The sequence below is a fragment of the Salvelinus alpinus genome, chromosome 14 (assembly GCF_045679555.1).
Source record: "Salvelinus alpinus chromosome 14, SLU_Salpinus.1, whole genome shotgun sequence".
Classification (NCBI taxonomy): domain Eukaryota; kingdom Metazoa; phylum Chordata; class Actinopteri; order Salmoniformes; family Salmonidae; genus Salvelinus; species Salvelinus alpinus.
In genome coordinates this window covers 30,451,127-30,476,309 of record NC_092099.1, presented here as the reverse complement: position 1 = coordinate 30,476,309, position 25,183 = coordinate 30,451,127, and the positions used below count along the sequence as shown (strand labels likewise).

General features: G+C 44.4%; 1 protein-coding gene across 1 annotated transcript in view; it reads left to right on the top strand.

The window, feature by feature from the left end:
* The window catches only part of LOC139538750 (anosmin-1-like), a 52,326-nt gene extending 28,946 nt beyond the window's left edge, over positions 1–23,380 (top strand). The window contains exons 3-14 of the mRNA XM_071341141.1: positions 4,256–4,318; positions 4,726–4,948; positions 8,774–8,958; positions 9,393–9,522; positions 12,100–12,305; positions 13,424–13,571; positions 13,820–13,963; positions 17,096–17,184; positions 20,069–20,240; positions 20,495–20,712; positions 21,790–21,931; positions 22,180–23,380. Coding sequence (XP_071197242.1) covers positions 4,256–4,318; positions 4,726–4,948; positions 8,774–8,958; positions 9,393–9,522; positions 12,100–12,305; positions 13,424–13,571; positions 13,820–13,963; positions 17,096–17,184; positions 20,069–20,240; positions 20,495–20,712; positions 21,790–21,931; positions 22,180–22,238 — 1,779 coding nt within the window. The 3' untranslated portion in view covers positions 22,239–23,380. The remainder of the gene's footprint in view (positions 1–4,255; positions 4,319–4,725; positions 4,949–8,773; positions 8,959–9,392; positions 9,523–12,099; positions 12,306–13,423; positions 13,572–13,819; positions 13,964–17,095; positions 17,185–20,068; positions 20,241–20,494; positions 20,713–21,789; positions 21,932–22,179) is intronic.
* Positions 23,381–25,183: the final 1,803 nt, after the last annotated feature.

Here is a 25,183-nt window from a genome sequence, read left to right as displayed (position 1 = left end):
TTGTGGCCTGTGGAATATTGTCCCACTCTTCTTCAATGGCTGTGTGAAGTTGCTGGATATTGGCGGGAACTCAAACACGCTGTCGTACATGTTGATCCAGAGCATCCCGAACATGCTCAATGGGTGACATGTCTGAGTATGCAGGTCATGGAAGAACTGGGACATTTTCAGCCTCCAGGAATTGTGTACAGATCCTCGCGACATCGGGCCGCGCATTATCATGCTTAAACATGAGGTGATGGCGGCGGATGAATGGCACAACAATGGGGCACAGGATTGCGTCACGGTATCTCTGTGCATTCAAATTGCCATCGATAAAATGCAATTGTGTTCAATGTCCATAGCTGCCCATACAATAACCCCACCTTCATCATGGGGCCCTCTGTCACAACGTTGACAGTAAACCGCTCGCCCACACGAAGCTATAGACGCTGTCTGCCATCTGTCCAGTACAGTTGAAACAGGGATTCATCAGTGAAGAGCACACTTCTCCGGCATGCCAGTGGCCATCGAAGGTGAGCATTTGCCCACTGAAGTTGGTTACGACGCCGAACTGCAGTCAGGTCAAGACCCAGGTGAGGACGACGAGCATGCAAATGAGCTACCCTGAGGTGATTTCTGACTGTCTGCACAAACTTTCTTTGGTTGTGCAAACCCACAGTTTCATCAGCTGTCCAGTTAGCTCAGGGGTGGGCAATTCCAGTCCTCGATGGCTTGATTTGGTGTCACAGTTTTGCCCCAACTAACACACCTGACTCCAATAATCTCCTAATCATGATCTTCAGTTTAGAATGCAATTAGTTAAATCAGCTGTGCTTGCTAGGGATGGAGAAAAGTGTGACACCAATCAGGCCCTCGAGGACTGGAGTTGCCCATCCCTGGGTTAGCTGGTCTCAGACCATCCTGCAGGTGAAGAAGCCAGAAATGGAGGTCCTGGGCTGGCGTGGTTACACAGTCTGTGGTTGTGAGGCCGGTTGGACGTACTGCCAAATTCTCTAAAACAACATTGGAGGCGGATAATGGGAGATAAATGAACGTTAAATTCCCTGGCAACAGCTCTGGTGGACATTCCTGCAGTCAGCATGCCAATTGCACGCTCTCTCAACTGTTGTGTGACACAACTGCACATTTTAGAGGGGCCTTTTATTGTCCCCAGCACAAGGTGCACTTGTGTACCTGTGTAATGATCATGCTGTTTTATCAGCTTCTTGATATTCCACACCTTTCAGGTGGATGGATTATCTTGACAAAGGATAAAATGCTCACTAACAGGGATGTAAACAAATTAATGCACAAAATTTAAGAGAAATAAGCTTTTTGTGCATATGGGACATTTCTGGAATCTTATTTCAGGTCATGAAACATGGGACCACACCTTACATGTTGCGTTTATATTTTTGTTCAGTAATGGTTAAACCCCATGTTAAAGACTCACAGAAGCAGATATTGTCAGATTCAGCAGCACAACGGTGTCAATACAACTGTGGTTTTTGATTGAGTCACCTTTTTGTAATTATACGGAGCGTCTCCTATTTGCTTTGGCACGACATCTGTCGTCGCTCACGCCCCCTCCTACTAAAATGTCAGTTATGTGGGTGTGGCTGAGAAAAACGCTGACAGATTGTCAGTTATCAGCACACCTGTGGAGAGCTCTCACAGTGAAGAACTCGAATGCTTATCTTCATTTGTGATCCTCATATCCACTCCCTCAAAGAGTGCAAAGACTTGCAAAATCCATAGGAATGCACTTCCTTTATTTGTAATTCGCCTTCGTTTTTTCTATTGTATTGAAAACATCTATTTTGGACTAAATAATTTATCCGACGGGGTTGTGTGTGTGAGAAACATATTGAAGGGGTAGGCTTCATGCACTAACCATACAAGGTCGAATCTGTGATCTTTTAACGTGGTATGTAATCTTAATTCCGGTTGCCTTCACACGCGAGCTCGAGCATTTCAAATGCAGGTTTCAATCCATTTTCACTTTCCCTATAGATCTAATTGTGATGAAGCATAAAGGGGCCTGATCACAAAGAAAAGCCTTTCTTCAACAACTGGAATGCATTCATTGCCATGCTCACAAGATCTTTCATTGGGAAAATTGGCTTGATTCCGCAGCTTACATGTGTATGCTCAGTGATTTGTAGAGGGGATTTTAGGCCTTTGGCATGTGCTGTGTCTGTTGGCAGAGGTTCCTTTAGACTAGTGAGACTGCTGGCGCAAAAGCCATTGCCTCAACACCTCAATGTGTCAGCATGGTGTCTCTGGAAGGAAGACTGGCTGCCCATTAGTGCTACTACCGCCAGGTAAAGCCTACCGTACTGTCAGTGGAAATTGACTCAGCGTTCATGTACTGTAGGTGTTCATCAAATCATATTCCCATGCAGTATGTGGGGATAGTGACATTGCAAGACACTTATTTCAGTTTTTCCCACTGTGTAATTCTGTGGAACCCACAATGGTTTCTTTTGAATCTCCAGGGGTTCATTCTGAACTCCTGCTCATCACATACCATAGCCTATACTTTTTTTAGGGGAAATATGAACTACTGCTTCCCCACTGCCTCCTGTCTCCCTTTTCTCAGCCCTGTATCTCCTCAACACCTGTGTCCAGATGGTCTCCCAAACCTGCTCCGTGGAGTAAAAGCGAGTGCTAACTGAGAGACCACAATGTGTTTGAGAACTGTCAGGCAACCCAAGTGTAGGGCCCTGATTGCTCCATGTTCCTCCCAGAAGCCAGGTTTACGCTTCAACATGTGCCCGCCCTACGCACTCCATAAAAAGCAAGTAAACTTTTCACTGGCAATGGCATAATAAAAACAGAGGCTCCTAATGAGCTGATTTAAAGACTCATTAACACAGCTCCCTGACTCAGGTGTAATTTCTTATGTTGTTGCCTTTTAAGACAATCATTTTCTCATGCAAGTGTCTCTGTACCATACCAGTAAAACATGGGCACATACTGTGTTTTACGCTCATCGAATGACTGTCTCTATATATATCTAATAGGTCATGTTCTCTGAGATTGATGTGAGACATCCAGAATGCTCTGGCCAAAAGTTCACTCCCTAGCTCTCATTTCTCCTCTCACGGAAGGTCTCCATCTCTGGTTCATCAAAGATGATTCCCCCCTGCTGACCAACATATTGGACTTTCCCATACGAGGAATGCGGTGGTGGAGTCTGACAGTTAGCTGCTGGGTCTCTGTATTTTAGCTGGGTCAGAGAGTCTAAATTGAATGAGGCTGAATGGTCACTGTGGTTTGGGCCTGTCCCAGTGGCTGCCCAGAAGCAGCAGCCCAGCAGTGATTCCTCTCTGGGAGACTCTCCCACTGGCTATAGCAGTACCACTGGTTCTGTAGCAGCCAGCTAGCAGCACCAGGAACACATCAGCCTCCAGCCACTCTATCCTATGAAGGTTCTGAACACATGCCCCTTTTTCTGCGGTGGCATCTGATGCCTGATTCCCTTGGACATGCATGAACTTTCATGTTTTATTACATTTAGCCTTATTGAGTTTGATTAGTTGAGGGCAAGCTGTTGTATTTACAGCGAGAGGAATTTGACCATTATTGGTGTATTTTCATTTTAAATTCTTCATCCGATATGTTGGGCTAAACGACTTGCGCTGCAGTCTCTTCTAGGATCCTCTTTGATCCCATGCCCGCGCCAAACATCCAGTAAATAAGTTCCACATGTTTGAAAAGGGAATCCCAAGAACATTTTAACTGGATGTATTATCTATTAACCGTCCTCTCTGTGTACAACTGGAAGAGGTTGGGAGGGAGAGAGAGCGGTAGAGAGAGAGGCTGTATCGGGTCCAGACATGAGGTGGAGGAGAGAGCTGTTGGGGGTTATGCTGATGCATTTTCGTAAGGAATTTGTCAAGGGCAGAAGAGCCAGACAAAAAATTATAGCTATTGAATGGATTTTGGGAGTCACAGCGACTGTGCTCTTTGCTCTATTCTGAAACGAATCCGCTTTGGCCATTGGCCTGTTACCTTCTTTTGTAGAAAATTGTTGATGTTCTTTGAAAGTATGTGGGGATTTTGTAACAAAGAGGTGTGAATGCTGATTGTGGTGTGTACCGTGGAAGTGGCTGTGTGAGGTGCTTGGCAGTCAGAGAGGAGAGGGAGTGAGACAGAAAGAGAGCAAGGGAGAGCGAGAGAGAGCACCCTCTCAGGCTTCGCTCACACTAAGCTCTTTAATGTGGCTGGCTCTTTGAAGCACTGACACCCTTCCTTCTCCCTTTCACAGTGCCTGGAGCCCTGCAAGGAATCCTGGGACCTGAAGGAAAATCAGTGCCAGGACTTATGCGAGGTACGTATGTCACTATTGCCACCGCCTCAGAGTTTGAGTGCTCCCTCTGGAGTGGGAAAATTCAATAAGGGGAAAGTCTGAGGGAACAAAGAGCGTCAAGCAAAGTAAAGTGGAGGCTCTTTTTTTCTCTCTACTGTAATGTAATGGCACTCCGTGTAAGATTGAATCAAAGCTGTTTAACTTACTCACCACTCAAATTAGTCAGCAGGTTCAATGTAAACAGGACAATCCCTGTTAGCTCGCTGACCTGCCAGTTCAAGCACTGGCACACTCAACGCTACAAGTCACCTGATACACATTTTTCATTTGCCTTTCCTCCTGTCCACCTCTTCCCTTTCCTCTTCCTCCTCCCCCTCCTACCTCGTCCTCTTCCTCCTACCACCTCCTTGTTCCCCTCTACCCTCCAGCCCCTCTTTCCCAAGAAGCACTATGAGTGTTTGACTAGCTGTGAGTTCCTGAAGTCTGTAGAAGGGGTGAAACAGGGGGACTGCTCGGCCCCTGAGAAGGCCAGTGGCTTCGCTGCAGCCTGCGTGGAGAGCTGTGAGGAGGATGGAGAGTGCTCCGCTGTCAAGAAGTGCTGCTCCAATGGCTGCGGACACACCTGTCAGACCCCCAAGAACCTCTACAAAGGTACAATGACACATCATAATATGACATGTACTGTACAGGCGCCGTATGTGACATCATTGGGTACAACACTAAAGCTAGTTACTGTACACAGGACTCTGTCATATTCGGTTATTCAAATGCAGTAGTAGCTTTCTGTGCTTTAACTTTTGTCCTTGAATATTGTAAATCATCTTCGGTTATTATTTAGCAAGGCTATGCCTTTTTAGCGGTATGTGTTTGTGTATACACGATATACCAAGTTTCACTAGTAGTGCTGCAAAATCCATTTAGCTATGCAGTGAACCATACATTTAATTTTATTCAAAATAGACCAATATTTCACTTGAGTTTCTTTGTCTCCACGCAATCCCCACATTCTGTACATGCTGTATTTTATGATACATCCAGTGTGTGAAATTGTTCTAAATCAGCTTTAGGCTCACAAAAGAACAGATGCACAGAGAGGGAGGGAGACCTCCAGTAAAACTGTTTTAATGTCACTGCCTGAGGTGTCTGGATGTTCAGAGACAAGAGGAGAGCGCACAGCCCATTGTGGAAGAGCGAGAGAAGACTCTCTCAGTGCCTCTGGGCCAGGAGATGGAAGCTGGATCTTCTTCAGTTGTGTTTGTCAGCAGCACACTGATAACAAGGCAGGAGAAGTGGAACTGGGCTCAGTGGAAAGACTGGAACCTGCCTCTTTCAGTCTTTGAAGCAATGCAGTGACAGAGCTGTGGCTATTTTTGAAGTGCACACACACGTGTGTGTGTGTGTGTGTGTGTGGGGGTGGGTGGTGGTGGTGTGTTGAAGCATGCATTAATATATTCTGAAAGAATGGATGTACAGTAAAGGCAGTGTCATGGCCTGGAGATTCACAGCCTGTGTGGATGGAGAAAGATAAAAGGAGAGGTATCATTGAGGAGTTGAATATACTGTACAATTAGATACATTCACCATAGAGAACAGACAAACGTATATAGAGCCAAACAGTTGACTGTCCTGTAAATCCAAACACAGCCTATGATTGATCTGTATTGGTATCAGATTTGCACATGTTTTAATTAGCAGTCTGCTTTAAGTCATGATTGAATTCCAATCCTGATCTCCATTGTTGAAGGTGTAATTATGTGCTCACAGTGTGGAGAGAGTAATTGTTTCTGTATGTGCACAAGTGTGTGTTCAGGATGATCCATAATGCTGGAAGCCATTATTCTGACGAGAGCCGGGTGAAATGGAGCGTTTCCCCCGCGGAGATCGCTCTCAGATGTGTGTTTGTGTGCCCTGTGTGTGTGTGCAGGTGAAGGTCCCCAGCGAGTGTGTGACAGCGGAAGAGTGCGCTGTAGAAAGCAGAGCTCATTGTGTGTGTGTTATGTCTTTTGAACACAAATACACAGAAGATGACTACAGGGCCTTGGTCCCATATGTAGAGCTTTTCTCTTGACATCAATAGAACCCAGTGATATTACATACTACTCACGAGACTGTAACGTCTTCTTTTTTGTTCAAAGCTGTACTAGCAAAGTGGAGTTTTGAATAAGATATGTCTCTCCCCCTTTTCCCTCAGCCATGATGGGTTGGCAGTCATTTGTGATAGATGGTTATTCTGTCACCATAATAGTGATCACTGAGAGACCAGTGTGGAAAGGCAGTCTTGTTCTCAGCCCGTGTCCTTATGTAAATCTGTCAGTCTTTACTTATGGTCTCTCTCCCTCTTGAGACGCTGTGATGCTTGATCCTCACACTCGCCAGCCAGCCGTCGTCCTCCCCAGCCATTCACAGCTCCACACCACTAATGTATTTAAAAGATTGAACAGTGCATGACCATCCTGGGGTATGGATGTATTGCTGCCTCTGTGCTCCAAAACAAAGACAGTCATTTGATGCACATAAAATATGACGCATATCTTCATTGTTAACCGTCAGAGACCTATGTAACCATGTATATTGATGACTCTGGGAACCATGGCATGACACTGAGCACTCATCAGTGTTTGAAGACTATGGGATGCCATTGTACTACAATCACCTTTTGAAGAATGTATTGTTGGATGTGTTCCTCCCACCTTGATTGGTGCTTGTTTGCTACGGCCCCTGTAATTAGCCAGGTCATTTTGACAGTGTGTGCGTGAGCACTCAGCATTATAATCCAGGAGCGTTATTGTTGGAATGCACAATACATGAATGAATGCTCAGCTCTTGATAACTGTTCATCAAGGCGAACTTCATGGTTATGTTTTTTTGGATGGGGCAGAGCAAGCATGTGGCCATTGGAAGATGAATCCTGTTAGTACGATTCTTGGATGGGATCTAGCCGCATAGGGGTAATCTTTGTAGGGGTGCGAGCTAAGAGAGGGTTTGTCACTTTGCTGCGTGTGGATGGTTGTTGGATGAAGAGACGGGATGTGTGTGTGTGTGTGTGTGTGTGTGTGTGTGTAGCTGAGGTAAGATGAATCATGGCGGAGGGAGTAGGAATGCTGTGGTATTGTGTTTGTCTCACACACACACACACACACACACACACACACCTCAGCACAATGGCACACAGCTGTTCCTCTGTCGAGCCTCTATCTACGAGACTCAAGACTGACTCTATATGTGTCTGGCAAATGGGCCCACCTTCATCTCCCACCCGGCATACAATGAGTATCAATCAATCACGTTAAAAATACTCAATAGAGATGTAACACGTTGAAGCAGCCTGCTTATGCAGCACAGGCAATTCAACACTATTTTGAGCACCTTGTTTGCAGTTACTTTGACTTGAGTATGTGTGTTTATACTGTGTGCATTTCATGAATACAGAGCAGCGCTAGGCGCTCGCTCTCCTCAGATCGAGGGGAGAGGTCCTTGGGTAAGTAAGTGTGTGAGAACGGCAGGTGATTTATTGAGAGGTGTGGGATTTATTCAGTGTTCTTCTGTACTCCTGAACGCTGCGTTTCCAATCTCCATCTCATTAACACTTAGCCCGATGCTCAATCAACAATTCACTACATCTCAGCTGAAATAAATCCTCCAGGAGAGAGTTAGTCTGTCATGGACACTCACTTTTCCCTACACTGCGCACTTAATAAATCGGATTTATCGCACATGGGCACATTGACAGAGTTTAAATGGGTTGAATCTGAGGGACAATGAGGCAAATGGATTGTACACGTGTGTGTGTGTGTGTGTGTGTGTGTGCATCTGAGTGTGTTTTGACATGGAGAGAAGATAATTTAAGCTCCTCGGCTTTCCACTACCTCACATACCCAGAGGCTAACTATCTGTGTCCTCCCCAAAGAGACAGCTGGTAAACCACATTCTCTCTATCCAAGAGTATATCACGGTCCGTCACAGCACAATGACCATGATATTGACCCAGTGGACAGTGTCTCGGACAGTGTCTGTCAATCTCAAATCTGTAATGTTTCTCCCAAAGTCACACAGTGATGATGTTATATGTCTGTCCTCAAGCAAAGATTATCTATTATATTGACAAGATAGCCAAGTGACCGCTCTGACAATGGAAATACATGTCCTCAATGATTGAAGGCAGGCGAGATCAGGTGGGACAATTCTAGACAATGAGGGCAGGTGTGAACAACAGGCATAACTAAGTGTTTTTTCTCAAAGTTGCCATAATGCCATGTGATATTAGTACATTAACAGCCTAAACATTACGAGACTTATATTCATTCAAATAAGCATCACGTAATTCGACACGCTCATAGACCTCCATACAAAAAAAGGACTTATCTAAATCATCTGGCTTCGCCTCTTCCTCTCTGCCTAAAGTCACTCACAGTGATGATGTCATGCCCCATTCTCTCCCTAACTCTGTCTCACAGTGATGTCAATGAATGTTTTCAGGAGCACCCCTGAAGCCCAGAAAGGAGCTGGTGTTTGTGGAGCAGCCGTCCGGAGGCCTGGTGATCCGCTGGTCCTCTAAGTTCAACATCTCTGTGGAGCCTGTCCTGTACGTGGTGCAGCGCCGCTGGAACTATGGCATCCACCCCAGTGAGGACGACGCCACAGAGTGGGAGACCGTGGCACAGGTAGGGCACCACACCAGGCTCCTTCTCTGACTACCTCAATGCTGCTGGAGGATTGCTCTTTCATTCACATACAGTATATTATAATCAAATAATTTCATGTTTAGTTATCCTAAATTAATTACACGGTTGCTTTTTACGAAGATGAAGAATTAGTGATGCATTATTTGGTGGAAAAACCAACCCTAAAACTAAACCATAATATGTTCTCCACAAAAGAGAGACATAACAATGTCGGGGTGGTACTCCACAGCTGTGGAAGCACTGCACTCAATCACACTGTCGCACACTGTTGCACATTCCTTAGTCGCAGTGTCTTTGAAAGTTTGGCAAAGAGAAACAGACAGATGACTGATGTGGCAGCAACACTCACATGAGCTGCGACCCTGTGTGACCTTTAACCCCTGTGTGGCTGCTCTCTCCCATCTGTCGCTCAGACTACAGAGGAGCGCATCCAACTGGCCGACATCAGAGCCAGCAGATGGTACCAGTTCAGAGTGGCTGCCGTCAATGTACACGGGACCCGCGGGTTTACTGCCCCCAGCAAGCACTTCCGCTCCTCCAGAGGTAGGCTGTGTCTGGGAGAGTGTGGGGGTTGTGTGTGTGTGGCCCCTACTCAGTTCCTGTGTGACACCCTATCCTTCCATTTACTACAGTCAAGGGCTATGAACAGGTGGAGACTTTGGGACAATCCATTACAGCCTGATTTGTCTCAGTAACGGCCAATTTCCCCATTTTTGTTCATGGACAAATTGTGTTTTTTTGCATGTTTGTGTGTGTCTAACTTTTGCCTGAAATTCAATCAATCCTGCAGTGAGGGGAAACACCCACACTGCAGGAACGTAACATTGTTCCTGTGCTGGAATATTCTGCAAGATTACACCCGTAATGCTCACATTTATTAAAAGCAAATAACAAAAAGGTTTTGGCACGGTGTCTTTAAATATCCATCACAACCATATGTAATCTGTTTCTTTTTCTTTCCCCTACCTAACAAACCTGAACCTTAAGTCAGATTATTAAGCATTCCTCGCCCCTCCGTCCCTAAAGTTGTCCTCTGAGCTAAATGGAAATTGATGCACACTGATGCCAAACAGAGCACAGAAAGTCATCAGAAACCACTGTGCGTGCAGAACATGTGCTTTTCTCCATAGCGATGCAACCACACCTTTGTACGTTTAACTCTTCAAAGGTGGGGCTTTCCCTCTTTACAGCCGTATAAAATGTAATATGTCCAAATTAGTCAGGATATTGCAGGTTTCAACTGCATGTAAGTTATTGTCTGGCTTCCAGGGAGAATGAGGTAAGGTAGGCTGCTCAGTGCTTCAGATCTGTGTTACAGATTAGCATTGTGTTTGATAGTGGGCTGAGACTGTGCTGATGCCTGTACTACTCTGAGTGTTTCTATGTTGAATGACTCTAAACAACCCTTTAGTCTGGATTACAGGTTTATGAATGTAATATTGTGTCTAGATTTCATCTGAGGTAGAGCAGATAGTTTGGTTTGAGGTGTAGAGGCAGAGCTGTGAGCAACGTTCTGCAGTTCACTGGGATCAAGTTGATTTGGCTCCGGATTTGGCCCTTCGTCTGAGTTCTTGTGGTGTGTTTGCTTTACCAACATGGCTTTGGGTAGAGATTTTGTCTAGCAGGGACCACCTTTGTCTTCATCTTCAATATGAATAGCTGAGGAAGTAATGAAGGCATTTTTTTTTTACATAGTCTATGACAAGATTGTGGTGCAATATTCACCAGGGAACCAAAACAAAGTACCTAGCCTGAATGACCTTCCTTGTCATTTATATTCTAACATGAAGTCCCCTGGGTGTTCTGACAGGTTGCGTGACATCACCAGACACCAGGTGGAAACAGGATTGTGCTGCAGGCCTGGAAACTGACCTCCAATCAGTCCCACAACGCTGATGGATGGATGAGAGCTGTCACTTGATGAGCGATTGATTCTGTCATTCCATTGTTACTTACATAGCTCAGCCTGATCATCTGATTGCAATTTCGCACCACCATACTTTGTTTGGGCAATTTGCAAAAAACTCACTGCTTATTTATATAGCATGGATAACATTAGCTGGTTCACTCAAACGATGCGTCCAATTGCGCTTTGAAACCACCTCAAATGTGTTTCAGGTGGGAGAAGGAAGAAAGGGGAGTTGAGCTAACAGTAACAGGGCTGTAGTCTCCATTTTCTCATTAATAGGCCTTTCCCTCTGGTCTGGCGTCTGGCCCTGCCTCTGCCTGGCCCTGCCTCTGCCTGGCCCTGCCTCTGCCTGGCCTGGCCCTGCCTGGCTCTGCCTGGCCCTGCCTCTGCCTGGCCCTGCCTCTGCCTGGCCCTTCCTGGGACCCCTGGCCTGACATCAGTACTGACTATATGCGGCAGCCGGCAGCAATCCTGGGGCAGACCCCATCTGGCCAGGCTCTAAACAAGCTCTGAAACATCATCTTACACACACACTCGTATGCACACACACATGCATGCTAGGTAGACTCAAGTTAAGATGGAATGTGAAAGTGAGCAGCATGTGTTTGGTGACCATTGAGCCGAGCTCTCTGTCCTGTGTAACGCTGTCGTAGACGTGACGTGACACCTGTCATAACATTTCATGACAGATTGTCAGTGGTGGACTAATGACTTTACACCATCATACTGGCTGGGCCTCTCATATGGGCCCCTCCTTATTCTGGTCTCTCAGCTGCACTGCAAAGCTGTCTTAACTGGTGCAAATGTATCCTGGTTAGACACATTAAACCAAACGTCTGATATGATTTTAAGCAAGGTTAAACACATTAATGTGGTTTAAGTGATCGTCCATTTGAATGAATCTCAGTATTTTGTTGATTTGTGTTTTTTCATTGGTCTGTGAGCCTCCAGCCACTTATTAGCACCAAAAAAACATCGCAGCTGTCACTTTTCTGCCGGCGCCGTTATTTGTGGTCGTTCCCAAATTGTACAAACAAAAACAGCTCTATCATGATCTCTTGCTGTCTTCCATTATGAAACAATAGTCTTTCTGTGTCTAACATTATCCTCAGTCAGTCCCTGAATTAAAGCTTAACAGCTGGGGGGAGAGAGAAGGAGAACTGCTGTGGATTACATGACATTAGAGTACTGTGTTCCTGGTCTCTCTCCAGATCCCGCCGCCCCTCCCAGACCAACCAGCCTGCGTGTTACTAACATGACGCTGGGTGCTGAGGGGACGGTGACAGCCCATCTTAACTGGACCCTGCCCTCGGAGCCCGACATCCCCGTCCATCACTACAAAGTCTTCTGGAGCTGGACTGTTCCCGGCAAGTCGCTGGTGCCGTCCAAGAAGAAGAGGAGGAAGACCACCAACGGGGTAAGCATCGGCTCTTCTCTTCCCGTCTGGGTGATGTGTCTGCAGGTTGGGAGGCTAGACACCCGAGGGCCTGGATGGGCTGGTTGGATCAGACCCATCTCAAGCTCAGCCTCGCTCCCCTAGTCTCTGCACTGTAAATAAGAACCACAGGCCCCACAATGGAAAAAGATCAGCAACGTAAGGCATTTAAATACATAAACTCTTAAAGTAATCGCTCATGCAGCACGGCGCACTGCAGGCCTTTTTCATTGTTTTATTTCCTCAAACAAATTAAATTCCCCTTAAACGCTTGGTTAAGCTTTGAAAGAAAACATAACATCTAATGTATTCCTCATTTACGGCTAGATAGTGTCACAGGGATGTGTTCCTTGGATAACCTAACCCATATTTGTCAAGGTTACTGTTATTTTGATTGACTACTGGTAACCGAGGATAAGTCAAGGTCTTTTAGCCCAGTGGTTTCTTATTAATTGAATAACGATTAACAAGCTGTCAAATGAAGTGGTTTAACAAGTGCAATAGTATCAAATGTCTGTTTAGCTTAGCATCGCTATGAAGAATAAAGCAAAAACGCTATTGTCTAGACAGTCATTCCACTTGTGCTGACTTAGGATCCGGAATTAGTGTTGGTAACCAGATGCAGATGTGGCATGGAGGTGAGAAAGCTGGGAGACACCAGATATATTTTGATACTTTGGCACCTCAGGGCTTTGAAAGCTACCTGCTGATGGTGGAATATCAAAACAAGCACTGGTCCATAACTGGAGCCTATCAGGCTCATGCTGCTGGAGGAATGCTGAAACCTAAACACACCGTAACGAAGCCCCAGGGGATGGGAATAACACTGCTCCCTCACACAGAGCGTAAAGCCTCAGGCCTAAGACTCTATTACTATCTCCTCTCTCCATGTTGGTTTAGACCAGCACACGTGTTCCCAATAAGGATGGTTCTTATTCCCACAGACCTGGCTTCGGCTGGGACTGGGCTAGCCTGGGCTGGGACTGAAATGGACTAGACTGGGACAGGGATCTGAGTCATCTGGTTTGAGTGATATGGTTGTGGTCTGGCCACATTGTGTTCTGGCTGTGGTTGACGTGGTGTTGTCTCTGGGATTTCAGGCCCAGAGCTGGGTGGATCTGGAGGGGCTGCTGACCAACAGTAGCTACACAGTGGAGCTGCAGGCAGTCACCTACTGGGGTCAGGTGCGTCTGAAGAGCTCCAAGGCATCACTCCACTTCAGCACCGCTGCCCAGAACAATGACTCTGGTAAGACATCATGGGACATCGAGTCTAAACAAGGCTGCACCCATCTGACTTAGTGATAAATAATGACACTGTTTAATAGTTTTTATGAATTCATTTTACAGTATTTATTAGCATAACTATTGATATGATCATAGATCTTTAAGCATACTGTAACCTTCCCATATTAGAGCTTTGAGCTGCATTTGGAGATTTTATGAGATTAGCTAGACTAGAAATCTGATAACTTCTCTTTTCCTTCTCCAACCCAGTGAAACCAGTGTCCAAGAAGGAGGAGGTTATGATGCCTGTTGGCTCCACCCTTGGCAAGCGCCCGGCCGGCCCTCTGGAGGTGGGCACACCCTTCTACCAGGACGGCCAGCTACAGGTCCGCATCTACTGGAAGAACCGAGGGGGTACGTACCATATTATTGTAGCGTGTTTGGGCCTTGGCGCCGACCCTACTGTAATTACCACATCATTCTGCCCTTCATCAGGCATCCTGCATCCTTTTATTGGCTAATCAATGTCGGGAAATGATTGGTTCTCAATTGAGTTAAATCTGTAGGAAAAGCTACTGGATATTGTAGATCAACTAAATGACACGGGTTGTCTTTGACAAGGGCAATAAGAGCTCAGGGTGAGTTTAAATCTACTGTGGACCAGGAGGAGCGGCAGCCTAGGATGTTCTGTTAGCTGAAGAACAGTAAACACAGGGAACGAGAGGGGCTCTGTATGCTGGGGTTTATTGACAGCTGTAGTTAAAATGAGCCCTCTCTCATATATTAGTGTTGAAACCGTCAATTTTGTTTTACAAGACCTGATGTCACCCTCCAGAAACACACGGACGACATGAAAGAGTTAAAACATTCACCGCACAGCATTGTCCACAAACTCCTTAGACCACGTTCCCCTACGAAAATATGGAAACCTTGAAAGGCATGCTCCAAAGGTAGCCAGTCAAGTCCCATTCACTGGACTATGTTATGTTGCTAATATACACTACCGTTCAAAAGTTTGGGGTCACTTAGAAATGTCCTTGTTTTTGAAAGAAAAGCACATTTTTTGTCCATTAAAATAACATCAAATTGATCAGAAATACAGTGTAGACATTGTTAATGTTGTAAATGACTATTGTACCTGGAAACGGTAGATTTTTTTCTGGAATATCTACATAGGCGTACAGAGGCCCATTATCAGCAACCATCACTCCTGTGTTCCAATGGCACATTGTGTTAGTTATTCATTTTAAAAGGCTAGTCACCTCTTCACTGTTGACGTTGAGACTGGTGTTTTGAGGGTACTATTTAATGAAGCTTTTAGTTGAGGACTTGCGAGGTGTCTTTTTTTCAAACTAGACACTCTAATGCTATTCTGTGAAGGGAGTAGTACACAGTGTTGTACGAGATCTTCAGTGTCTTAGCAATTTCTCACATGGAATAGCATTAATTTATCAAATTAAGAATAGACTGACGAGTTTCAGAAGAAAGTTCTTTGTTTCTGGCCATTTTGAGCCTGTAATCAAACCCACAAATGCTGATGCTCCAGATACCCAACTAGTCTAAAGAAGGCCAGTTTTATTGCTTCTTTAATCAGAACAACAGTTTTCTGCTCTGCTAACATAGTTACAAAAGGGTTTTCTAATGATCAATTAGCCTTTTAAAATGCTAAACTTGGATTAGCTAACATAATGTGCCGTTGGAACACAGGAGTGATGGTTGCTGATAATGGGCCTCTGTATACCGATGTAGATTTTCCATAACAAATCTGCCGTTTCCAGCTACAATAGTCATTTACAACATTAACAATGTCTACACTGTATTTCTGATTCATTTGATCTTATTTTAATGGACAAAAAATGTTGCTTTTCTTTCAAAAACAAGGACACTTCTAAGTGACCCCAAACTTTTGAACGGTAGTGTATGTCATCGCCAAACTCCACAGAGTGGAGGCAGGAATGCCCAGGCTGGCCTGGCTGAGGAGAGGAGAGGCCCAGTGGTGCTTCTGATGGAGAAGCCATCTGCTGAGTCGCAGAGAGAGAAAGAGACCGAGAAGAGACGGAAGTATTCCTGGTCCAGAGTGATTAGCAGGGCTGGCCCGGGCTCCGGAGGCTGAGTGATTGTGACTGGGTCGGCTAAGCTTTCAGTCCCAGTGTTGTGGAGTTAGTTCTGGGCTCGCTCCATGGACTAGCCTGGGGGGATGACTACACTACACTACGCTGCAGCAGTCCTAGTCTGACAGGGTGATGGTGTGGTGGGCTCAGACTCAGCCTCTAACTGGGCTGATGATGGATGCCTGCCTTTGGGTCTGCCTCTCGGTCTGCGTCTGACCACCCGGGTTATACTGGAAGAAAGAGAGCGAGAGAGAGAAACCTGGTCCCTGATAGCCTAGGATCAGGTTTCTCTTCATCAGACTGTGTTCAGAACTTCAGACTGAGGGACAGATTAACTCAACGCTGCTGATTACTGCACTCGCTCATTCTGAGGCAGCTCAACATTGGGACACATCTGGTCAAGTAGGAATGTCTATCTGTACTGTTTCATGAGACATAGGTTTATAAAGGACTGTCTCAGAGGGTGAGATAGTGGATCACTGCCTGACACACAGACACACACACAGACAGACAGACAGAAGCGACGGTGATCAGTAGACTTCTGAGGCGAGCTCTCAGCCTTGATTTATGTAACTCTGCCGTGCTGCTCTATACCTGATTTAATGTTCCTTCCCTTTTTTTACGTACCTCTTCTTCTCTGTCAGCTCGGCTACGCATATCTTGTTTATTTTCCCCTAATTTCCCGCTTCCCCTTAATTCCTCTCTTCTGCTTCCAAACTGCTGGGAGGCTGAGCACGCCAAATCCGTGTCGAAACCTTCAAAGGCCTCCTTTTATCTCCCGACCGCAATCCAGGCCCCTGCCAAGGGCTAACACAGCGTAACTCAATTATTAATCGGAGAGGTATAATTTCACATCTGAACGCACACAGCCAGATGAATAATAATTCCTGTAAAATATCAGGGGGCAATGGGAGCATAAACAGCGCTGATTAGCCAATGAGGGTCTACGGTTTAGTAATGAAGCGAACTGGGGCTGGGACCCGGGGTTTGAGACTGGCGCTGGTTCAGCATTGCTGAGGGTAGGCCTTTAAACATGGCCACGTTCCGCTGATGAGATGATTCAACACAACATTTAGGAGAAATATTTGAATGTACGTATTTAGTTTATTTCTTATTTTATTATGTTGACATTAATGTCACGTTGAGATGAGTCACAGTAGGAAATGTAAGAATCGGGTTTTAATGCGTTTCACCAGCTAGTGTATCAGCAGCATCTGTTAATGCCTGATAAGATCAGACTGATGGTGGGACACTAATAGAGAGTACTCAGACAGTCTGACTGGGTGTTATTGTAAGATAATGTATTATACGATAAGATCATTTTATCCAACAAGCAAGTATCATGTCTGATATTGTCTTTGTCATTGGGTTCTTTGTTGTTTTTGCACCAGGTCATTGACTACTCTCATCTCTCTTCTTCCTCCTCTACTCCCAGATCCTTTGGTGAGTCGTTACCATGTCCAGTGGATGCCTGAGTACTGCAGTCACAACGAGACCAGAGGACCAGAGAAGTCAGTCACACAGGTCTGTCTCATACCCCAAATCATCCTTCTATCAAAGTACATTCATTGCTCCAAGTGTGTGTGTGGCTGTGTCTTGTTCAAAACATGAAGCAGATTTAATTTCTTTAGGAAAGCAGCTCTAGTGTCGGAACCAAACATCATGTTGTCACCTAGAGTCACATGTATTTATTTTCCAATATATTTGACGTACAGTAGGTTTTTAAAGGACCAAAGAGTTTGGTCTGCTTTGTGTTTTCATTTTTGTCAAGGAAAAAATATAGCGATGCTGGTATCGTCACAGCCCTACAACTCAGTGGTATGCAAAGTGCCCGCCAGCCTTTTGTCTGGCACTAAGAAAAGACATCTCGTGTAAAGAAAAGGGCCCCACTCAGCGCCTCAGTCCTGCTGTGCAGCTTTGCAGCGGGTAAATCAGCGACTGTTGTTTTGATTATGACTCAGTCGGTGTGGTCAAACATGGTGCACTGCCCAAACATGGTGCGCTGTACTAAAACAATGTTTTCGGGAATGATGGACCATGCACCCCCAGCATGAGCACATTGGGTGCAGGGGCTGGGTGTGTGTGTGTGTGTGTGGGGGGGGGGGGCTGATTGAACTCAGCGCTGTTCCAGGATGGCATAGGCCTGGCAAGCAACACATTCTTCAGGGAGCCCTTCTCTGGTTGCTAGGAAATACACATCCTTTTTCTATAGGTCCCTGGGAAGGATTCCAGCACAGCGCTGTCCTTGTCTCTTGTGTGTGAACATGGCGCCTTGGTTCATTTTTAATCAGGGCTGTTGCATATCAGAGAGAGAACACTCGCCCTCTGAGTTCACGACTATTAGTGTAGAATGTCATTATTACAAATGGAAGATTTAATTCCAGTGAGCCACTAAGAGAGGCACGTCCAATCCTTAAAAGTGGTCTCTTTGCTGTTATACAGATTAAAACCATCAATTTTCGGTGGATTGACAATAGAACCCTGTTTAAAGTATCCTCCTTTTTAAATGAAGCCATACAGAGTTGGCTACAATTCAAATGTTATCCTCCAGAAGAGGCAGAACATTTATTACAGCAAATTAAATGGCTTCAATGTACTGATAGAGGGTAAACCAATGTTTTCAAGATAATGTATAGTATAAGGTATCATGTTTATAATGTACCTTGGAAACAACTATGTTAAAATTCTCATACCAGCAGTTAATCAAGGTGTATGGAGATGTATGCTCAATACAAAATGATAACAACTCTTCGCAGTTCTGTCACAAAATTGAAAGAGGCAATTACTTAAATAGAAAAGAGATAATTAGTTTGTCTGCCAAAATGTTTTAATCATAAATGGCTTAAAATGACCAATGTAAAATGTGTCAGTTTCACTTACGGTCAAGAGGGTTAACAACTATGCCACATAAATTTCAAGATGGTTGGGAACAGATTTACGATGTCCCAATACCATGGCATCGGGTTTATGAACTGATATACCAAACAACAATTGACACATCAATCCTTTCTTTTCAATTTAAGCTATTATATAAAATTCTTGCTACAAAAAGAGTCAGTCAGCCTTGTGCAGACTATGAAAAGAGTCAGTCAGCCTTGTGCAGACTATGAAAAGAGTCAGTCAGCCTTGTGCAGACTATGAAAAGAGTCAGTCAGCCTTGTGCAGACTATGAAAAGAGTCAGTCAGCCTTGTGCAGACTATGAAAAGAGTCAGTCAGCCTTGTGCAGACTATGCCACGAGGAAACCGAAGCAATTGAACATCTTTTGGTACTGTCCATCGGTGGCTTGTTTTTGGAGTCGGGTCCAGGAATGATTGTTATGTCATACTATCAGAGCCCGGTTGGACCACAGTCAGTCAATAGGAAATATTATTGTGCTCTTGGGTAAAATGTTTATTTTTGGGAACATTTGGACTGAAATGTTGCAGATGGAGAGTTTGAAGTCCCTGGTGAGACACCGTGGTAGAATGAAGTTATGTATTGCAAGAGGAAATGGTAGAATGATGATTTAATGAGAAAGATGGGTTGATCTGTGGCTATCTGAAGGTTGTAATTAATGAGTGTGGGAATAAATACATACACACATGCACAGTATGATGTTTGAGGTCCTCCAATCAGGTGTGAGGGTAGGGATGTGATTATTGTATGTTTTGCATTTAGTTCTGTTTTGTGTTTTGGTTTCACGCTGTGAGCAGTGTGTGTGCTGGTCCTGGTGGTTGGGTATGCTCGCTTCCATGCCCTCCCGGGCGTTGGGTATGCTCGCTTCCATGCCCTCCCGGGCGTTGGGTATGCTCGCTTCCATGCCCTCCCGGGCGTTGGTTATGCTCGCTTCCATGCCCTCCCGGGCGTTGGGCGGGGCTTGGTCCTTCCCGCCATTGGAAAATCCCTTCGGGGCGGGGGCTTTGCCCTGCTGGCGTCTGGGGACGAGCTCACCCAATGAACAGACTGATGGGAGCGGCCATTCATATTATATTGTATTGTTGTTGTTTTAATTTGAAGAAATCATCATAAAAAAGATCAGCCACTCAGCAGGAAATCTTCATGTTTCCTGGAAAAAAATTCTGGAATAATTCATTTAACATGTCATTTTCGTTTCAAATGACCCCGAAATGCATTCTTGTCCCCTCGTCTTTATCAGATACCTCCTTTTATATTTGTGTTACACTTGGAACCCATCAAAATAATCTAATATTTTTTTCATTGTAGTTTGAATGGAGGACTAGTGGGTTAACCCCTAACATGTGAATGTTCAAAGTGGTTCAGTAATGTGGGCCATGTTCCAGGGCATAGGGAGGGAACCTGATCCTCTCTTGGCTCCATGGATTTAATTATCTGTGGTGGTTTCCTGGGACGTGACCTGGGCGATATCATGTCAGGGCTCTGAACGTTTAATGTGTCTCTTGGCTCAGGAGAACTACATCAACCTCCCAGGCCTGCTCTTCTCCTGCAAGTATAAAGTCACTGTTCACATGCTCAAGTCCAAGAGGCGCGCCAAGGACGAGAGCACCACCTTCCTCACCCCGTCCTGCACCACCATCAGGAGCAAGAGCCACAAACACATCCCCTGTCCTGGGGAGGAAGGTGAGTCAGCTGCCCAGTACAACCAGGTCATGTTATGTTCATACTCTTATTATCATGTTGCATTATGTGCCCGACTCCACGACTCTCCACACGGTTGTTGAAAGAGGCTTCTTCTCATGTTATAGTAGATTTTTGCCTTATTTATTTACTATGACTTTCTTCCCAGCCTAGCACTTACAGTTTACATTATGCCAAGAATACATGTCCATCAGACGAGTGTTTTTCAACATAGTTATTCCGATCTCTCTCTGCAGCCCCACTTCCCAAAGTGTTGGCTAAGTCGGAGAATCTGACGGCGTCCTTCTCCATCCACGAGGGAAACGTCACGGGCAACTTTCTGTGGCGGGTGTCACAGATCCTGGCCCATCAACGAATCACAGGCTTCCAGGTCACCTGGGCCGAGGTCACCACTGAGAGCCGACAAAACAGCCTGCCCAACAGCATCATCTCCCAGTCCCAGATCCTGCCTCCAGTAAGTCTATTCAACTCCGTTATATTCAAATAACTATTATTCCTGTAGCGATAATCCTTGTTTGGAAAGGTACATGCAGTCATTCACTTTAGAATTGGTTATACCAGGAAGTGGCTATTGTAATGTATTTGCTTTTGCTGTAGGACACAAAAGCTTCGCAAGAATTTGAAGGAAAATGTTATCAAGAATATATTGTACTTTTCCCAGGGACACTGCCCTCTGTGTGCTGAAAAAATAAGTGTGATCTTCAGCATTTCATTATACAATGCCTGCCAGGAGTGGAGGTATTTTAAGGATACACTGCATTGCCCTCTTTACATGAAGAACTAGATAAGCAGTGGTGTGCAATCATACACAGAGATCTGAGGGAGGGGTCCCGTTAGAAGTTCTCCTCCTCCTGTGTTTCATCTACCTTCCCTGCTTCCTCTTTCATCCTGTATGAGCGTGCTGAAAAACCCACTGTTTTACATAATCTAATCGATCAACAACACGTTCCGCCTGTCTGCGCCACCCAGTGAGCCGCTCGCAGCTCTAAAAATAAAAACACTCATCACTACACTCAGTTTATCAGGCAGGGAAAGAGAGAAAACAGAAGATGTGTTTATTTACCTCTGTGGCTGAATAGAGAGCAGATGGTGGATGGGATATAGCCCAGGTTTACCTAACAGATAATTCAACATGTTAACATCAGAACGGACAAAAACTCTAGACTTCTATGTGAAAAAAGTTATACAGATACCAGAAAGTGATACTAGCCCTGAAGTCCAACCAAGATTAAAGCTTTAAACAACTGTCTGCCTGTGAGAAAGGTATTCAGCCAGTCTTGGAGGACAATTAAAAGTTGATACAACATTGCTGCTCAAATCCTTTACAGTTGTAGAAAATGTTTCACAAAAGAAAATGGAAGCTGATAGAAAATGTCATTAGTGTGAGTTCTTGACCCCAAAAAGTAGATCAACTTTGATTTATCCTTGTCTGAATGCTTCTTACATACAACATTTGGTATGTCAAATAATGTTTTCTACAGCGGCACCAACGAGGGTTAATGGTCTTCTCTTGTGCTGTTAACCCTTTCAGGACCATAGTCTGCTGGTGGTGTCTAACCTGCGGCCAGCCACGTACTACAGACTGGAGGTCCAGGTAATAACGTCAGGAGGTGAGGGTCCTGCCACCATTAAGACCTTCCAGACCCCAAGTGTGTTACCAGTCCTTCAACACCGTAAGTACCAACTCACTGACCACTGACTACAACTGTTGCTCTCCTCTAGTGAGCCACATGACTGTGTCCAGCTAGATTTAAACAGAGATACCATAGCTCATTTGAGCAAATCTGTGACTCTCCAGTGACATCTTCTGAGGTCATCAATGACCAGTATATTTCTTGCATGACCACACATTGCTCTATTTTGATCATTATTCTGTAGTACCATTAGGAACTGAAATTGACATGTATTTTGTGTGTTGTAGGACCCAGACTCAGGCAGCACCATCCACATCACCAGAAGTCCTCAGCGGAGAGACATTGAGACCCCTGACCCATCAGACCCAGTGGGACAGGAACCAATGTCTCTCAGCACCTTCACCCAGGGAGGGAATACAGTGTGGAACCAAACAGCAACACAGCAGACCATGAAATCTGACCCCAACCTATGTGAAATGGGTTCATCTTCAGGCTGCACAGCATATGCTTTCCCTCAGTCCTTCCTGATTCCATCCACTGACTGGACTCTCTGCACCATACGGTTAGATGCATACTGATATGTAGGACTCTTTTCTTTAGGACTGGTTGGTTCATTCTCCTGTTATTTATGGGACACTAAGACTAAGTTGGTTAAGGAGTTTAGGAATTCTCAAACTGTTTGTTCCAATAGAAACAATAACAAACCAACAGTATATTATCAATTCCAATTGTTTATCTTTGTATATCTAGAACTCAAAGATTGTTAGATTATAAAAGGACAAGAAAAAAGTAAATCACATTTTGTTTGAATATCATGGTAACTAAACTGAAGACACGTTAATAACAGTGGAGAGAACGGCATACAATTGTAAAACACAATCATGTATTCATTGAGAAAGGCGCGTGTTCACCTATTTATTTTGTTTTACCAAGTAAAAAGATGTCGCTTAGACATACCCTATGTACTGATGAATAATGTAACTAAAACCAGTGTAGTTTAACCCAGAATATTTCTCATAGTATGTTGCATGTAGAAGTACATTTGAATTTAAACTGTAAATAAATTACAAGCTTCAAATTGAATGCTTGTAATGGTTTTGCATGTCAAACGTTAGTGTTCTGTAGGCATGAACATGTCTGTTACCTCTTTTGGATATGTTAGCAATGTTTCATTAACAGATAATTATATGGGGAATAATATGTCATGTTTATTAATGAAATTATAACTTTTATGTGGAAATTATGGAATTTTATGTTCTTGACTGTAGAAATATTTGTTGTGGAACAGTCAGTGAATGTCTATTTATTTGTGTGTGTATTACAAAGTTTGATTTGTGTTGTGTTTTAGTCTAGTGTTTTTGAACCGGCAAAACATCTTGTAAAGACATTTTGTAAAAATGGAATTGTAAATATAGTCTCATGTTACATGTTATTTTTCCATGGTAGAAACTGTACAAACTGGTAAGTAATAAAATAATCCTTAACCTATTCCTTATGCTTTATCCATTTAATTAAAATTGCTGTGAGGAGTCAATATGAAATAGTGTATATTGTCTAAACATTGGACTATTTGGCAGATACTGGTGCTTATGTTGGCTGTGTAGTCCATAACGCCAGACTCCAACACAACATATTCACTGATCTCCCCAGAAGCTTGAGACATATAGTCCAAATAAACAGGTCATTCAGAGCTTACCAGCAAGCCATGGCTGGAGTTGGGTGCCCTGGACATAATACTCTCCTTTAGACTACAGTATTGTGCCCTGCCAGTTGCGTAAAGTGTGCTGTTTGTATTTGAACAGCTTTAAATCCTTTTTGTCTCAATCCCTTCACTTTTTCAATACGCTGTGGAATGTTGAAATTTTTGTGAGTACTTAAATTATTCTGGTATGAGAGAGAATACAGTAAACTGTGTGAAATCGACTAAAATTAGGATAGGCCAGAGGTTTGAGGTGTTTTCCTTGAGTTTTGATATTAATCATACCTCACAGATGCTAGTGCTACTTAATGGTTATTTGTTGGCTGTGACGAGTTAGTCAGCTATCTGCGGCTGACTCATACCTTCTACGCTTGTTGTGCCAGTAACACCCATACAACACCCATCAGCGCTGGCCAAGTCTGTTGACTGATGTAGTTTTACATAGTCTGGACATCCTGACATTTGTTTTGGACGACGCAGCATGTTACACTTGGTTAGCCCTTATGTCCCTTGTAATGTCTACAGTGCTGTTTTAGACCTCAAATTCTGGTTTGCCTTTCATATACTCAACTGACAGACAGCCGATTTACTGTAGCTCTCCCACAGACCGCTAAGTGTTCTCTGCATATGGGTTTTATACAATGGTATGGTCTCAAGCTATTATGGGATCTATTACTGTTTATTAGTGCAATATCATGAATCTGTGAAAAGTATGATTGCACTGTTTTGTGGTATATCAAGATTCATGTTCAAGATTATTGGATTAGTGTACTGTATATTGCCAAGTCTTCAATCCCAGTTGCCATGTGCGCGTGTATGCTTTTCCGTGTGTGTGTGTGCGCACTGTGCTTGAACAACTTTCTCTGTGACAACCGAGACCCTAGAAGTCTAGACTGTAGACGATTGGCTGCTGGGCCTCTAAGGACGTCCAAATTTCCAAGTGGTCAAGAACCAATCCGGTCTTTCCAGTCGGCAGCTAGCTAATTATTCAGAATCCTGCTTTTCACCCACTCAGGCCCTCTCCTCTCCAGTCAGTCAGAGGCTGTCTTTGGATGTGGCTGAGACTATGGAAGTGGCAGCCCACTCTCCTCTCAGGATGTTGTTTATGTACAGTTCTATTATGTCACAAGAGATTAGTTCATCTCAGTCCATGCACACTAATCCTTCCCTGTGCTGCTCTGTGCTCCAGGACCATGGCCAGTGTTTAGCCAATGCCTCCTTTCTCTGTGAGCCAGCCCCTCTCCCTTTCAGCCTGTCACAGTCCTCTCTACACACACACCAAATACCACAGCCCTCAAGTGTGAAAATGTAAAAACAAAGGCCTCCATCCTCCTTTGAGCCACTCTGCACTAAGTCCAAGTCTCTGAGGACATAAAATGAAAGAAAAACTGCAACTAAATAAAAGGCTCGTTGTCGGGCACAAAGCTTGTCTCAGACTCTACAAGCCCAGATAGCATTTATTCATTTTGCGTGACATTACAAGCTCATTGTTCCAGGCTAGGGGATATTGTTTTCCAATTGAAACATATTTTGGTAAACAATTATTGTCCGTTAGGCCCTCATAATCACGATCAGTCAAATATTTACCCTTC